At 37.0% G+C, this 15,435-nt stretch overlaps 1 protein-coding gene across 5 annotated transcripts in view; it reads left to right on the top strand.

The window, feature by feature from the left end:
* APAF1 (apoptotic peptidase activating factor 1) overlaps positions 1–15,435 on the top strand; it is a 96,146-nt gene that overhangs the window by 34,184 nt on the left and 46,527 nt on the right. For 4 of the 5 annotated variants that reach the window (XM_040491136.1, XM_040491137.1, XM_040491139.1 and 1 more), the window contains exons 11-14: positions 1,132–1,245; positions 2,085–2,269; positions 6,676–6,802; positions 7,681–7,806. In XM_040491136.1, coding sequence (XP_040347070.1) covers positions 1,132–1,245; positions 2,085–2,269; positions 6,676–6,802; positions 7,681–7,806 — 552 coding nt within the window. The remainder of the gene's footprint in view (positions 1–1,131; positions 1,246–2,084; positions 2,270–6,675; positions 6,803–7,680; positions 7,807–15,435) is intronic. The other variant, XM_040491140.1, reaches the window with a different exon arrangement.

Genomic DNA, 15,435 nt, shown 5'->3' with positions numbered 1-15,435 from the left:
TTTATTTATTTATTTTGAGAGAGAAAATACAAGTGGGGGAGGGACAGAGACAGAGAGAGAGAGAATCCCAAGCAGTATCTGCACTGTCAGCACAGAGCCCAGTTTGGGGCTCAAACCCGTATATGAGATCATGACCTGAGCTGACGTCGGACATTTAACTGACTGAACCACTCAGATGCCCCTGCAGTTTGAATTTTAATATAGATTACCAAACTGCCCCCCAGAAGGATGCTCTGAGTTACATCACTGCCAACAGTATGTGAGAGTGTTCATTTCCTCTGATTCCAGCTAATCCTCTTATTACTGCTTTTAGTCTTTAGAAATTTGATATTAAAAAAATGCTGAATTGGGGTGCCTGGGTGGCTCAGTCGGTTGAGCGTCCGACTTCGGCTCAGGTCATGATCACACAGTCCGTGGGTTCGATCCCCGCATCGGGCTCTGTGCTGATAGCTCGGAGCCTGGAGCCTGCTTCAGATTCTGTGTCTCCCTCTCTCTGACCCTTCCCTGTTCATGCTCTGTCTCTCTCTGTGTCAAAAATAAATAAACATAAAAAAAGAAAAAGAACATGTTTAAAAAAAAATGCTGAATCTTTGTTGTTTCATTTAGATTATTGGTGAGGTTTTTGGCCATTTGACCTTTTATTCTGTGCATTGCCTTTACCAGATTTTTCTGGTGAGGTGTTTTTCTTATTAGAATTTTCTATAAAATATTGAGCCCTCATCATAAGTGTTATAAATAAATATTTTTATTTTCTCTCAAATTTTCTTTATATTGTTTACAACTGTATTAAAGGTTTGAATTTTTATGGTAGTTAAGTGCACTTCTTTCTCTCTCTCTTTTTTTTTTTTTTTTTGTATTTTTGCTTTGGTGTTATGCTTACAACCATTTCCTTCATTCTAGGGTTACAAAAATATTTGCCTGTATATTGTAGTATTTTTTTGAGGCTTTCTATTTTATATTTAAGTTTTTAATGTTTCTTTGGTTCTTTTTAAAAAACTTCCTTTTTTGTCCTTAAGTTCTAGTTATCTGCTAAATTTCGTTCAGTAGTGTTAGGATAGAGTTATAAAGTGGTAGAGTTAGAATTCTTTGATGTCTTTAACAATGTCCTTCTCTTACTTTTTTTTTTTAAAGGAACTTTGTGCTTTAATGTTTTCCCTGGATTGGATTAAAGCAAAAACTGAACTCGTAGGCCCTGCCCATCTGATTCATGAGTTTGTGGAATATAGGCATATATTGGATGAAAAGGTATAAATTAGTATGAATAAGTCCCTAAAGGGCATCTCATTTTGTCATTTAATTCTAGTTTTAATAGTGGGGATGAGCAGCATAGAAGGGGCAAACAGAGATAATTTCCTTTTTTTGATCCTTGATTATTCTAATTATTTTGCTTTCTTCCTAGCCTGTTGGGAATGTGGATGGGATTGAGGTTTGAAAGTTGGGGAAGTGAAGTATTAAGTGGTATTTTTTACAAAACAATGTATTAAGAAAGTAATAGTTGGATAATGAGATTTTTACACTTTATTTTATTTTATTTTTTTAATATGAAATTTATTGTCAAATTGGTTTCCATACAACACCCAATGCTCATCCCAACAGGTGTCCTCCTCAATGCCCATCACCCACTTCCCCCTCCCTCCCACCCCCCATCAACTCTCAGTTTATTCTCAGTTTTTAAGAGTCTCTTATGGTTTGGCTCTCTCCCTCTCTAACCTTTTTTTTTTTCCCTTCCCCTCCCCCATGGTCTTCTGTTAAGTTTCTCAGGATTCAAATAAGAGTGAAAACATATGGTATCTTTCTCTGTATGACTTATTTCACTTAATATGACACTCTCCAGTTACATCCACGTTGCTACAGAAGGCCATATTTCGTTCTTTCTCATTGCCAAATAGTATTCCATTGTTACACTTTGTTTAAAAGTTTAGAGAGGGTCACCAGGTATTTATTACCTAATCGTTGGCTATTTAATTTTAGCTCAGATAGAGAATATCTTCATTTAAGCTTTTAAACTGACAAGATCACAGAAACAGAAAAATGTCAGATCTTGGTTCTGGTTATATTTCTAAGAGATTTCAGTTTGTTCGTAGGATTGTGCAGTCTGTGAAAATTTCCAAGAGTTTTTATCATTAAATGGACACCTTCTTGGACGACAGCCATTTCCTAATATTGTTCAACTGGGTCTCTGTGAACCAGAAACTTCAGAAGTTTATCAGCAAGCTAAGCTGCAGGCCAAGCAGGAGGTCGATAATGGAATGCTTTACCTGGAGTGGATGTAAGTAGGTTAGGAGAGAAACCAAAGGGGAGCAGAGTGCTAATTATGTCATTATTTTTCAGGTAGTGAATAAGTTCACTCCAGGAAGATGTAACTACTTTGGAAAAAGCTGGAACTTTTAATAAGCATTCTTAGTTACTGAAAAGTTCTGGAGAAGTAAGCATTGGAAAAATACATATTTTCAGAGTCCATAGAAATAGATGCTTGCCTATAGGCATTTTGACCAGTTATACTAAATATTAACATCAAATGGTTTACTTACTATAACATAGTATATTAGTGAAAAATATGGGCTTTGAAACCGCAGACATTGGTTCTAAAACCTGATATGTTTGGGGCACCTGGGTGGCTCAGTCGGTTGGGTGTCCGACTTCGGCTCAGGTCATGATCTCGCAGTCCGTGAGTTCGAGCCCCACGTCGGGCTCTGTGCTGACAGCTCAGAGCCTGGAGCCTGTTTCAGATTCTGTCTCCCTCTCTCTCTGACCTTCCCCCATTCATGCTCTGTCTCTCTCTGTCTCAAAAATGAATAAATGTTAAAAAAAATAAAAATAAAACCTGATATGTTTTTGTGATTTTGAATAAGTTACAGGTTGCTTTTCTTTTCCATATATAATAGAGATAACAGTTTTTTGAGGTATTATTTTTGTGAAGATTGAAATGAGATCTTGGATATATAGTGATTAACACTTGCTTTTCACATAGCACTAATAAAACTTCCACTGAATTTTGATTCTTATTCCTAAAAGAGGCTGTTCAGTTTTACTCTTGCCTTAATCTTACCAATTAGAAAAATGAAAGGGTAAACTATCATCTATTTAATGCCTGTTACACACGATATGTGCACGTTACTTATCTTCAAACCTTATAAATATTCTCTATTTTACAAATTAGAAAATTGCAGAGATGTTGAGACTTGATTAAGCTCCTGTAGTTAGTTGAATGGGATTTAAACCCTGGATCTGTTTAGGGGTGCCTGGATGGCTCAGTTGGTTAAGTGTCTGACTTTGGCTCAGGTCGTGATCTCGCAGTTCATGGGTTTGAGCCCCACGTTGGGCTCTGTGCTGACAGCTTGGAGCCTGGAGCCTGCTTCGGATTCTTTGTCTCTCTCTCTCCCTCCCTCTCTCTCTCTCTCTCCCCCCCCACTCACTCTGCCCCTCCCCCATTCGCACTTTGTCACACTATCTCTGTCTCTCAAAAATAAACATTTAATAAATAAAAAATTTAATAATAGAAAAGCCCTGGATCTGTTTAGCTTTCTTTTTTTTAATATTTATTTATTTTAGAGAGTAAGAGAGAGTGTGAGCATGAGTGGAGGAGGGGTAGGGAGAGAGAGAATCCCAAGTAGGCTACACACTCACTTGGGGCTCTATCATGACCTGAAATGAAATCTGGAGTCGGACTGAGCCACCCAGGTGCCCCTGTCTTATTTTATTTTCTATGCACTTTCTATATGCCATGGTTCTCTTATAGCTAGAGATAATGAATGTGAACGGTTGACTTTTCACATGTATAATTTATATCTGAATAGAACTCTAGGTTGATCTGCAATATTTATTAGTCCTGGGCCCTCTTTCCAAATAAGTCAGATTGCCATGGGTGATTGCCCTAATTTAGCTTAGTTTAACAAATATTTGAGTTTGTCTAATGTACTAATATTAAGCACTGTTACTAGGTGCTAAGGCTCTCTTGAAGGAGCTTATAATCTATTAATGAAGAAAAAAGTTGAAGCAAATAATTAAACATAATGTGATGAGTGCAACAACAGAAATGTGTATAATATAGAACTGAGAAGTGGGTTATTAACTTGGATTGGTGAGGAATTCTGGGAAGTTTCCACAAAAGCGTTAAAAAGTGTTTTTAAAATTAAATATTAATTTTTTGTTGGTTTTATTTTTATTTTAAAGTAATCAGTGTTTCTGCTTTTTTTAAAAGTCAAATAACACTAGAGGGATATAAAATGAAAAGTCAGGGATGCCTGGGTGGCTCAGTTGTTTTAGCGTCCGATTTCAACTCAGGTCATGATCTCACGGTTCATGAGTGTAAGCCCTGCATCTGGCTCTGTGCTGGCAGTGTGGAGTCTGCTTGGGATTCTTTCTCTCTCCCTCTGCCCCTCCCCCACTTGCACGCATACTCGCTCTCAAAATAAACAAACTTAAAAAAAAAAAGACAGACTCCCCATCTTTTCTCACCTTCCCATTTCCTGGAGTTAACTATTCTTTTAATTCTTTCCTGGGAAGAAGTTTACTCTCTCTCTGAAGCAGTCTCTTAACTCATTGAGGCTAGGGTAGACCTGTCTGTATTCTAGAATACTTGCACACTTTATCATAGCATTTGTCTCACTTTATGGTGATTGCCTATTTTTCTCTGTTACTAGTCCATACATTCTGTACTCTGGAATAGTTTGGAGGTTAAAATAACAGACTTTGGCTTTAGATTGCCTAGGCATGAAATGCAGCTCTGCTTTATTAGATGTATATAACCAGGGAATTTTATTCAACTTCTCTCACCTAATGTTGCTATTTCATAGCATTATTGAGAAGATTAAATGACTGTGTGCATACACACACACACACACACACACGCACACACACAGTGCTTAGAGCAGTACCTCATTCATAGAAAGTGTTTAATATCTAATAGTTAATTACTAAGAATAGCATTTTGCCTGGCCTATATAGTTGGTACGCACTAGAAATTTGTGGAGGATTGACGGCATTGGTGTTTTGGTGAGTGGTTGAAATAGAATTTTAATACAAGGTCTGATAATCAAATGGGCATAGGTTTACTTCTTGTTCTCTTGGCGTTGTTGAGTTTGTTTTTTTTTTAATGTTTCTTGCTGTTTTATTTTTGTTGGTTTTTTTCCCCATTCTGTCAACTGTGTTTCAACCCATGGTGTTCTCTCACAGAATCGTTAGTCATTCATAGCTAAATTTTTTAAGTGGGTTTGACCAGATCATAGTTAAAGAATGCCTTATTCCTGTACTAGAAAATTTCTTTTTCTGTAGAGCGGTTTAGGTGGATAGCAGCTTAAATTTAATTTAATTTTATCTTTCAGAGAAATCATTTGTTCATGCATTCATTTGTTATTTCTTTAATACTTTTTGGCCATCCACTATATGCCCATCACTGGGACAGGTCACTTTCTGACCCTATTTTGGGGAATTGAGTAGTTAGATCAAGGGGAGAGAGAAGAGTATTTTTAATCTAATCCTATAAACTTTGCTAGTAACTTACCTGGTTTTCTTCCAGGTTCTCAGTACTCTAGTTCTTCTTATTATATTACAGTTACTTGTTTTGTTGTTTCTAGTAAATTATAATACTTTTTTTCAAATGTTTATTTTTGATAGAGGGAGTGTGAGTAGAAGGGGGTAGAAAGAGGGACGGACAGAGGATCCGAAATGGGCTGGGCGCTGACTGCAGCGAGCCCAATGTGGGGCTTGAACCCACGAACCATGAGATCATGACCTGAGCAGTAGTCAGACGCTCAATCAACTGAGCCACCCAGGCACCTCCTGAATTATAATACTTTCTAAGTAAGGTCTAAATCTGATTTACCTTTTGTGTTCCCTTATTTCATTTGGCCTAACTTCTGTGTGATTAATTTTTTTTAAAGAATAATAACAATGGCATCCTTATGTGTCAGAAAGTGTTTAGAGCAGGTACCCTTACTCCCATTGTACATATGAGAAAATGGAAATGTATTAGGTCATTTGCTTAAGTTTACACACTTAATAAGTAGTAGAAGTAGGGTTATTCATTAGGTTTATCTGACTATTAAAATAAGCGTGATGCCATTTAACATATTTAATTGTATTCAAGATGACTGGGGCATATGTGTATGAAATTCTGACACTGTTTACCCCTTTAGCCCATGAGAAATAACATATTACGTATACTAGTGGAATAGTATTCAGTAGACTAAAATATAAATAAAATGACATTGCTTGATCTTTTTTTCTCTATACCTAATTGTGGTTAGAGAAGAACAGTTTTAAAGTACATCATCCTAACAGTGGGTGTAGTGTTGTACTTTAGTATGGCTTCTTTCCTTTTAAAAATGGAGATTTTTTTTGAGAGTATTCTTATATAATGTTTTCTCTACACATGTTATCATTAATGTATCAAAGGAAAACAGAAAGCAACATGTATTTGATTAGATTTCTCCCAACTCTGTCATTTGCAACATATGACAGGTTGCTTGATAGAGGGTAGAATTTCTCTTAAAAAGCCACTTTTGTTATGCTTTTTTTTCCTTCAGGAGATCTATGCTGTCAGTTACAAGTTGGTAACTTAATTTTAAGAATTTTGTATTTTTGGCAACACAACGTTAAAAGACAGTTTACTTCATTATTGAAAAAAATTACTTTTACTTATTGGGTTTCTGTTCATTTTCTCCTTGTATGTAGAAACAAAAAAAACAACAAGAATCTTTCCCGCTTAGTTGTCCGCCCCCATACAGATGCTGTTTACCATGCTTGCTTTTCTGAGGATGGTCAAAGAATAGCTTCTTGTGGAGTTGATAAAACCTTACAGGTAAAACAAATCTCTTGAGAAAAATTGGAAGAGGCATGTACCTGATACTGTGCATATTAGAATATATTTAAATACTAAAATTGAAGAAAATTGTACATTAGAAATAGAGAAATCTAACTCTCTGGAATATTTTATGAAAACTTTCTCTGGAGATTTAAAAGATAGGGTTGTGCATTTTCATTATTTTAAATTTGCCAAGTGGCATGAAAGTACCTTTTACCCTAGCAATAAGTTTCCGTCATCTGTGTACCAGCTAGGGGTAATGAGGAAATGAAAATTGTTAAAAGACATAAGGACTCCCTGGCATAGTGAACTGGGCTTTGATTAAAAAAGTTATTTAATAAAATACCTATTTTAGTACAGGCTCAGGCATAGATTTCTGACTGTAAATAGGAATTGGACTAGATTATTTCTAAGGTGCTTGAAGGAATTTCCTAAGTTCTCATTTCTTTTCAGAATACATGAATGAATGCTTTTCTTTAAATCTGTACTGTATCTTTTGGTTTGGAAGGAAACAGGATCAAATTAGTTAAAACTTTGATTTTCAGACTAGGTTTAGTCTTTATAAGATTATGACTGGAAACCTTATTTTTATATGTGTACTTCATTATTTAAAAAAAAAGAATTTGCCAAACTAATCTCAAGAACTGAAGCTATACTCTGCTAGCTCTTTTTATTGATATTAAAAACATTTAACAAGGGATAGTTCTCTATGTTCAGGCATATAAATTCTGACGGATATTTCTGCTGTTTGGACTGTTTTTGCCAACGTTCATTCCTATTGCAAAATAATACTGAATAAGATCTTTAAAAGAAAGATTTTTATTGAATGGTGGCCAGTGGTTTATGGTAAAAAAATTTTATTTTTGCTTGTGCAGGTGTTCAAAGCTGAAACAGGAGAGAAACTTCTGGAAATCAAGGCTCATGAGGATGAAGTGCTTTGTTGTGCATTCTCTGCAGATGACAGATTCATAGCAACCTGCTCAGTGGATAAAAAAGTGAAGGTAGGGAAGTATTTTTCTCTTGAGTTGTAATTACCACAGAATTCATTTTCTTTTTCCATACTAGAGGGACTAGGGTAAGTAGGGATAAAAGACTTGCCTATTGATTACTAACTTGAGGCAAACCAGTTTCAACTGTAAATTAACACTGTCTAAAAAATCTTTTTTTTTTTTAAATGTTTGTTTATTTTTGAGAGAGCGTGAGCAAGGGAGGGGCAGAGAGAAGGAGACACAGAATATGAAGCAGGCTCCAGCCTTTGAGCTGTTGGCACAGAGCCTGATGGCGGGGCTTGAGCCCATGAATCTTGAGATCATGAACTGAGTCGAAGTCAGATGCGTAACAGGTGCCCCTAATAGTCCTTATTTTTAAGCACCAGCAAAATGCCTAGGTTTCTCAGCCTGAGATATTTACCAGGCAGCTAAGAGAAACAATTACAAATTAATGAATATGTCTGCCATTTATTGATCAGTCTATGGGATAAATACCAATTGGAATCTTTGAATGCATTGTGATTGGAAGTGTTGCTGCACAAAATTATTGTCTGAGATTGGATTCCTGTTGTAAAATGCTTAGTCTGTGAAGGGCAACCCAGGTTTTTTTTTTTAATTAAAAAAAAATTTTTTTTTAACGTTTATTTATTATTGAGAGACAGACACAGAGCATGAACAGGGGAGGGATAGAAAGAGGGGAGACACAGAATCTGAAGTAGGCTTCAGGCTCTGAGCTGTCAGCACAGAGCCCGATGTGGGGCTCGAACTCACAAACTGTGAGATCATGACCTGAGCCAAAGTCAGTCGCCTAACCAACTGAGCACCCCAGGCGCCCCCCAGGTTTAAAAAAAAATTTTTTTTTAACCTTTATGAACTACATTCACTGCAAATCTAGATGCACGAACAAACTAGCAATTCAGTTACTAGTCTACAAAGTAAATAGAGAAAAAAAAGTAAACACAGGTTAATTTTTATCTTTGTTATTTTTTCCCCTTTTTTCTTTCTTTTTTTTTTTTTTATTCTTTCTTGTCTCTTGTTCCTAAATTTGGCTTTCTGCTAGAGCATTTATGTGGAATTTAGGAGAGACTGAAGTCCAGGGGAATGTTTTTTTCTGATAAGTGGAGAGGGATCCTCACTTCAGGCTTTAAAAAAATTTTTTTTTAATTTAATTTTATTTTTTTTTATGTTTATTTTTGAGAGAGAGAGAAAGACAGACCATGAGTGAGGTAGGGCAGAGAGAGAAGGAGACACAGAATCTGAAGCAGGCTCCAGGCTCTGAGCTGTCTGCATAGAACACACGAACTGTGAGGTCATGACCTGAGCTGAAGTTGGACATTTAACTGACTGAGCCACCCAGAAGCCCCAGCCTTTTTCTTTTTCTTTTTTTTTTTTCCTTTTTTCTTTTTTTTTTTTCTTTTTCTTTTTTTTTTTTTTTTAAAGAATGTCGTAACTGGTTAGGTGTGTAACTGGGTCTTAGTGGACCTGGGAGCAAGAAAATTGGCTTGGAAGTTTTCCTAGGGTCTGGATCCACTTGAAGAAGACTTTGGAGTGTTCAGACTAAATTCAGGCCTTGGAAAAATCTACTTCTTGATAGAATGGACTCCAAGTGGCTTTACAACCAACTCGTTAATTTACTCCATAGCTTCTACTCTGAGTCAGACTTGGGAGTTGGCCATTCCATGTAGTTCCACAGTCAGAGCCAAATGGAGTAAAAGGAAATAACACTGTGTTTCTGCTTTCTAAGTACTCAAAAACAAAACAAGAGGCAGAAATGTGTATTAAATAAAAATAAACTTTATGGGCCTCTGGGGAGTGCTTTGACAAGATAAAATGTGGGGCGACTGGCTGACTCAATCAGTAGAGCACATGATTCTTCATCTCGGGGTTGTAAGTTTGAGCCCTATTTGGGTATGGAGCTTACTTAAAAATTAAAAACAAAATGCTATAAGAGGCAAATTAGTACTTCTGAAAAATCCAGAGCCCAGTGAAGATTAGATAATTTATTTCTTTCATTTGTTGTTAGATAGAACACACTGCTTGGTTGTCTTACATAGTAACTAAAATGATTATTCTTTTACTTGGGAATTTAACACCTAGTGAAGCTTTATACTGAATACTTTGTTGTATTACATTATCAATTTCTCACTACAACTTGTAAAGTAAGTATTTAACAGATGAGGCAACAAGTTCAGAGATGAAGTCATTTGTCCAGGCTCACATCAACTGATAAGTAATGGAGCCAGGGTTGAAAGCTTAGGTTTCCCTCAGAATCAGAAGCCTTTATTTTTTTCACTGAGCTATTTGTCTTTACTTATTTATTTATAAGTTCAAGTCAGAAATCTTAGCATGTCCTTTATCTCATTAAAAAAAAACTTTTTATTTTTTTAAGTTTACATCCAAGTTAGTTAGCATATAGTGCAACAATGATTTCAGGAGTAGATTCCTTAATACCCCTTACCCATTTAGCCCATCTCCTCTCCCACAACCCCTGCAGTAACCAACCCTCTGCTTGTTCTCCATATTTAAGAGTTTCTTATGTTTTGTCCCCCTCCCTGTTTTTGTATTATTTTTGCTTCCCTTCCCTTGTGTTCATCTGTTCTGTGTCTTAAAGTCCTCTTATGAGTGAAGTCATATGAGATTTGTCTTTCTCGAATTTCACTTAGCATAATACCCTCTAGTTCCATCCACATAGTTGCAAATGGCAAGATTTCATTCTTTTTGATTGCTGAGTAATTCTCCGTTGTATGTATATACCACATCTTCTTTATCCATTCATCCATTGATGGGCATTTGGGCTCTTTCCATACTTTGGCTGTTGTTGATAGTGCTGCTATAAACATTAGGGTGCATGTTAAACAACAGCAGTAAGTGGACATCCCTGTTGTGTTCCTGATCTCAGGGAGAAAGCTGTCAGTTTTTCCCTATTGAGGATGATATTAGCTGTGGGCTTTTCATAAATGGCTTTTATAATGTTTAAGTATGTTCCTTCTATCCCAGCTTTTTTGAGGGTTTTTATTAAGAAAGGATGCTGAATTTTGTCAAATGCTTTTTCTGCGTCGATTGACAGGATCATATGGTTCTTATCTTTTTTATTAATGTGATATATCACATTGATTGATTTGCGAATGTTGAACCAGCTCTGCAGCCCAGGAATGAATCCCACTTGATCATGGCGAATAATTCTTTTTATATGCTGTTGAATTCGATTTGCTAGTATTTAATTGAGAATTTTTGCATCCATATTCATCAGGGATATTGGCCTGTAGTTCTCTTTTTTTACTAGGTCTGGTTTAGGAATTAAAGTAATGCTGATTTCGTATATTGAGTCTGGAAGTTTTCCTTCCCTTTCTATTTTTTGGAATAGCTTGAGAAGGGTAGGTATTATCTCTGCTTTAAATGGCTGGTAGAATTCCCCTGGGAAGCCATCTGGTCCTGGACTGTTATTTGTTGGGAGATTTTTGACAACTGATTCAATTTCTGCACTGGTTATGGGTGTGTTCAAGCTTTCTATTTCTTCCCGTTTGAGTTTTAGAAGCGTGTGGGTTGTTTAACATAGTGTTGGGAGTTCTAGCATCAGCAATCAGACAACAAAAGGAAATCAAAGGAATGAAAATTGGCAAAGATGAAGTTAAGCTTTCACTTTTTGCAGATGACATGATATTATACATGGAAAACCCGATAGACTACACCAGAAGTCTGCTAGAACTGATACATGAATTCAGCAAAGTCGCGGGCTACAATCAATGTACAGAAATCAGTTGCATTCTTATACACTGATAATGAAGCAACAGAAAGACAAATAAACTGATCCCATTCGCAATTGCACCAAGAACCATAAAATACCTAGGAATAAACCTAACCAAAGATGTGAAAGATCTGTATGGTGAAAACTATAGAAAGCTTATGAAGGAAATTGAAGAAATATAAAGAAATGGAAAAATATTCCGTGCTCATGGATTGGAAGAATAAATATTATTAAAATGTCAATACTACCCAAAGCTATCTACACATTCAATGCAATCCCAATCAAAATTGCACCAGCATTCTTCTCGAAGCTAGAACAAGCAATCCTAAAATTTGTATGGAACCACAAAAGGCCCCGAATAGCCAAAGTAATTTTGAAGCAGAAGACCAAAGCAGGAGGCATCACAATCCCAGACTTTAGCCTCTACTACAAAGCTGTAATCATCAAGACAGCATGGTGTTGTCACAAAAACAGACACATAGACCAACAGAATAGAATAGAAACCCCAGAACTAGATCCACAAAAGTATGGCCAACTAATCTTTGACAAAGCGGGAAAGAATATCCAATGGAAAAAAGACAGTCTCTTTAACAAATGGTGCTGGGAGAACTGGACAGCAACATGCAGAAGGATGAAACTAGACCAGTTTCTTACACCATTCACAAAAATAAACTCAAAGTGGATAAAGGACCTGAATGTGAGACAGGAAACCATCAAAACCCTAGAGGAGAAAGCAGGAAAAAACCTCTCTGACCTCAACCGTAGCAATTTCTTACTTGACACATCCCCAAAGGCAAGGGAATTAAAAGCAAAAACGAACTACTGGGACCTTGTGAAGATAAAAAGCCTCTGCACAGCAAAGGAAACAACCAACAAAACTAAAAGGCAACCAACGGAATGGGAAAAGATATTTGCAAATGACATATTGGACAAAGGGCTAGTATCCAAAATCTATAAAGAGCTCACCAAACTCCACACCCGAAAAACAAATAATCCAGTGAAGAAATGGGCAGAAAACATGAATAGACACTTCTCTAAAGAAGACGTCCAGATGGCTAACAGGCACATGTAAAGATGCTCATCGTCACTCCTCATCAGGGAAATACAAATCAAAACCACACTGAGATATCACCAGTCAGAGTGGCTAAAATGAACAAATCAGGAGACTATAGATGCTGGAGAGGATGTGGAGAAATGGGAACCCCCTTGTACTGTTGGGAATGCAAACTGGTACAGCTGCTCTGGAAAAGTGTGGAGGTTCCTAAAAAAATTAAAAATAGATCTACCCTATGACCCAGCAATAGCACTGCTAGGAATTTACCCAAGGGATACAGGAGTGCTGATGTATACGGGCACTTGTGCCCCAATGTTTATAGCAGCGCTTTCAACAATAGCCAAATATGGAAAGAGCCTAAATGTCCATCAGCTGACAAATGGATAAAGAAATTGTGGTTTATATACACAATGGAATACTATGTGGCAATGAGAAAGAATGAAATAAGGCCTTTTGTAACAACGTGGATGGAACTGGAGAGTGTTATGCTAAGTGAAATAAGTCATACAGAGAAAGACAGATACCATATGTTTTCACTCCATGTGGATCCTGAGAAACTTAACAGAAGTCCATGGGGGAGGGGAAGAAAAAAAAAAAAGGTTAGAGAGGGAGAGAGCCAAACCATAAGAGACTCTTAAAAACTGAGAATAAACTGAGGGTTGATGGGGGGTGGGAGGGAGGGGAGGGTGGATGATGGGTATTGAGGAGGGCACCTTTTGGGATGAGCACTGGGTGTTGTATGGAAACCAATTTGACAATAAATTTCATACTAAAAAAAAAACATTGGGGTGCATGTGCCCATTTGAAACAGCATACCTTTATCCCTTAGATAAATACCTAGTAATGCAATTGCTGGGTTGTAGGCTAGTTCTATTTTTAATTTTTTGAGGAACCTCCATACTGTTTTCCAGAGTTGCTGCATCAGCTTGCGTTCCCACCAACAATGCAAAAGAGATCCTCTTTTTCCACATCCTCGCCAACATCCGTTGTTGCCTGTGTTGTTAATGTTAGCCATTCTGACAGGTGTGAGGTAGTATCTCATTGTGGTTTTGATTTGAATTTCCCTGATGATGAGTGATGTTGAGCATTTTTCTCATGTGTCAATTGGCCATCTGGATGTCTTCTTTGGAGAAGTGTCTATTCATGTGTTTTCCCATTTCTTCACTGGATTATTTGTTTTTTGGGTGTTGAGTTTGATAAGTTCTTTACAGATTTTGGATACCAACCTTTTATCTGATACGTCATTTGCAAATATCTTCTCCCATTCTGTCTGTTGCCTTTTAGTTTTGCTGATTGTTTCCTTTGCTGTGCAAAGGATGAGGCCCTTTGATGAAGTCCCAATAGTTCATTTTTGCTTTTGTTTCCCTTGCCACTGAAGACGTGCTGAGTAAGAAGTTACTGTGGCCAAGGTCAGAGAGGTTTTTTGCCTGCTTTCTCCTTGAGGATTTTGATGGCTTCCTGTCTTACATTTAGGTGTTTCATCCATTTTGAGTTTATTTTTGTGTATGGTATAAGAAAGTGGTCCAGGTTCATTTTTCTGCATGTTGCTGTCCAGTTTTCCCAGCACCATTTGCTGAAGAGACTGTTTTTTTTTTTTTTTTTAATCTTTATTTATTTATTTATTTATTTATTTATTTATTTTTTCAACATTTTTATTTATTTTTTTGGGACAGAGAGAGACAGAGCATGAACGGGGGAGGGGCAGAGAGAGAGGGAGACACAGAACTGGAAACAGGCTCCAGGCTCTGACCCATCAGCCCAGAGCCCGACGCGGGGCTCGAACTCCCAGATCGCGAGATCGTGACCTGGCTGAAGTCGGACGCTTAACCGACTGCGCCACCCAGGCGCCCATGAAGAGACTGTTTTTATTCCATTGGATATTCTTCCCTGCTTTGTCAAAGATTAGTTGGCCATACGTTTGTGGATCCATTTTTGGGTTTTCTATTGTGTTCCATTGATCTGAGTGTCTCTTTCTGTGCCAGTACCATACTGTCTTGATGATTATGACTTTGTAATACAGCTTGAAGTCCAGGATTGTGATGCCTCCTGCTTTGGTTTTCTTTTTCAAGATTGCTTTGGCTATCCAGGGTCTTTTCCGGTTCTATACATATTTTAGGATTGTTTGTTCTAGCTCTGTGAAGAATGCTGGTGTTATTTTGATAGGTATTGCATTGAATATGTAGATAGCTTTGGGTAGTGTTGACATTTTAACACTATCTGTTCTTCCTATCCAGGAGCATGGAATCTTTTTCCATTTCTTTGTGTCTTCTTCAATTTCTTTCATAAACTTTTTATAGTTTTCAGTGTATAGATTTTTCACCTCTTTGGTTAGATTTATTCCTAGGTATTTTATGGTTTTTGATGCAGTTGTAAATGGGATCAATTCCTTGAATTCTCCTTCTTTTGCTTCATTGTTGGTGTATAGGAATGCAACCGATTTCTGTGCATTGATTTTATATCCTGCAACTTTGATGAATTTATGGATCGGTTCTAGCAGTCTTTTGGTGGAATCTTTGGGGTTTTTCATATAAAGTATCATGTCATCCCCAAAGAGTGGAAGTTTGACCTCCTCCTGGCCTATTTGGATGCCTTTTGTTTCTTTGTGTTGTCTGATTGCTGAGGCTAAGACTTCCAAAAAGATGTTGAATAACAATGGAGAGAGTGGACATCCTGGTCTTGTTCCTGACCTTAAGGGGAAAGCTCTCAGTTTTCCCCATCCTTTATCTCATTTGATACCTTGAATTGTGTAGGACAGGTATAAGTATCCTCATTTTATAGAAGATTGGACTGTGATACAGATAAATTAAGGACTTAAGGACACACAAATAATAAATGGTAGAGC

This window comes from Herpailurus yagouaroundi, unplaced genomic scaffold (genome assembly GCF_014898765.1).
Source record: "Herpailurus yagouaroundi ecotype Mexico unplaced genomic scaffold, PumYag 182, whole genome shotgun sequence".
Lineage (NCBI taxonomy): Eukaryota > Metazoa > Chordata > Mammalia > Carnivora > Felidae > Herpailurus > Herpailurus yagouaroundi.
The sequence above is the reverse complement of the archived record's forward strand: the minus strand, read 5'-3'. Positions and strand labels throughout refer to the sequence as shown.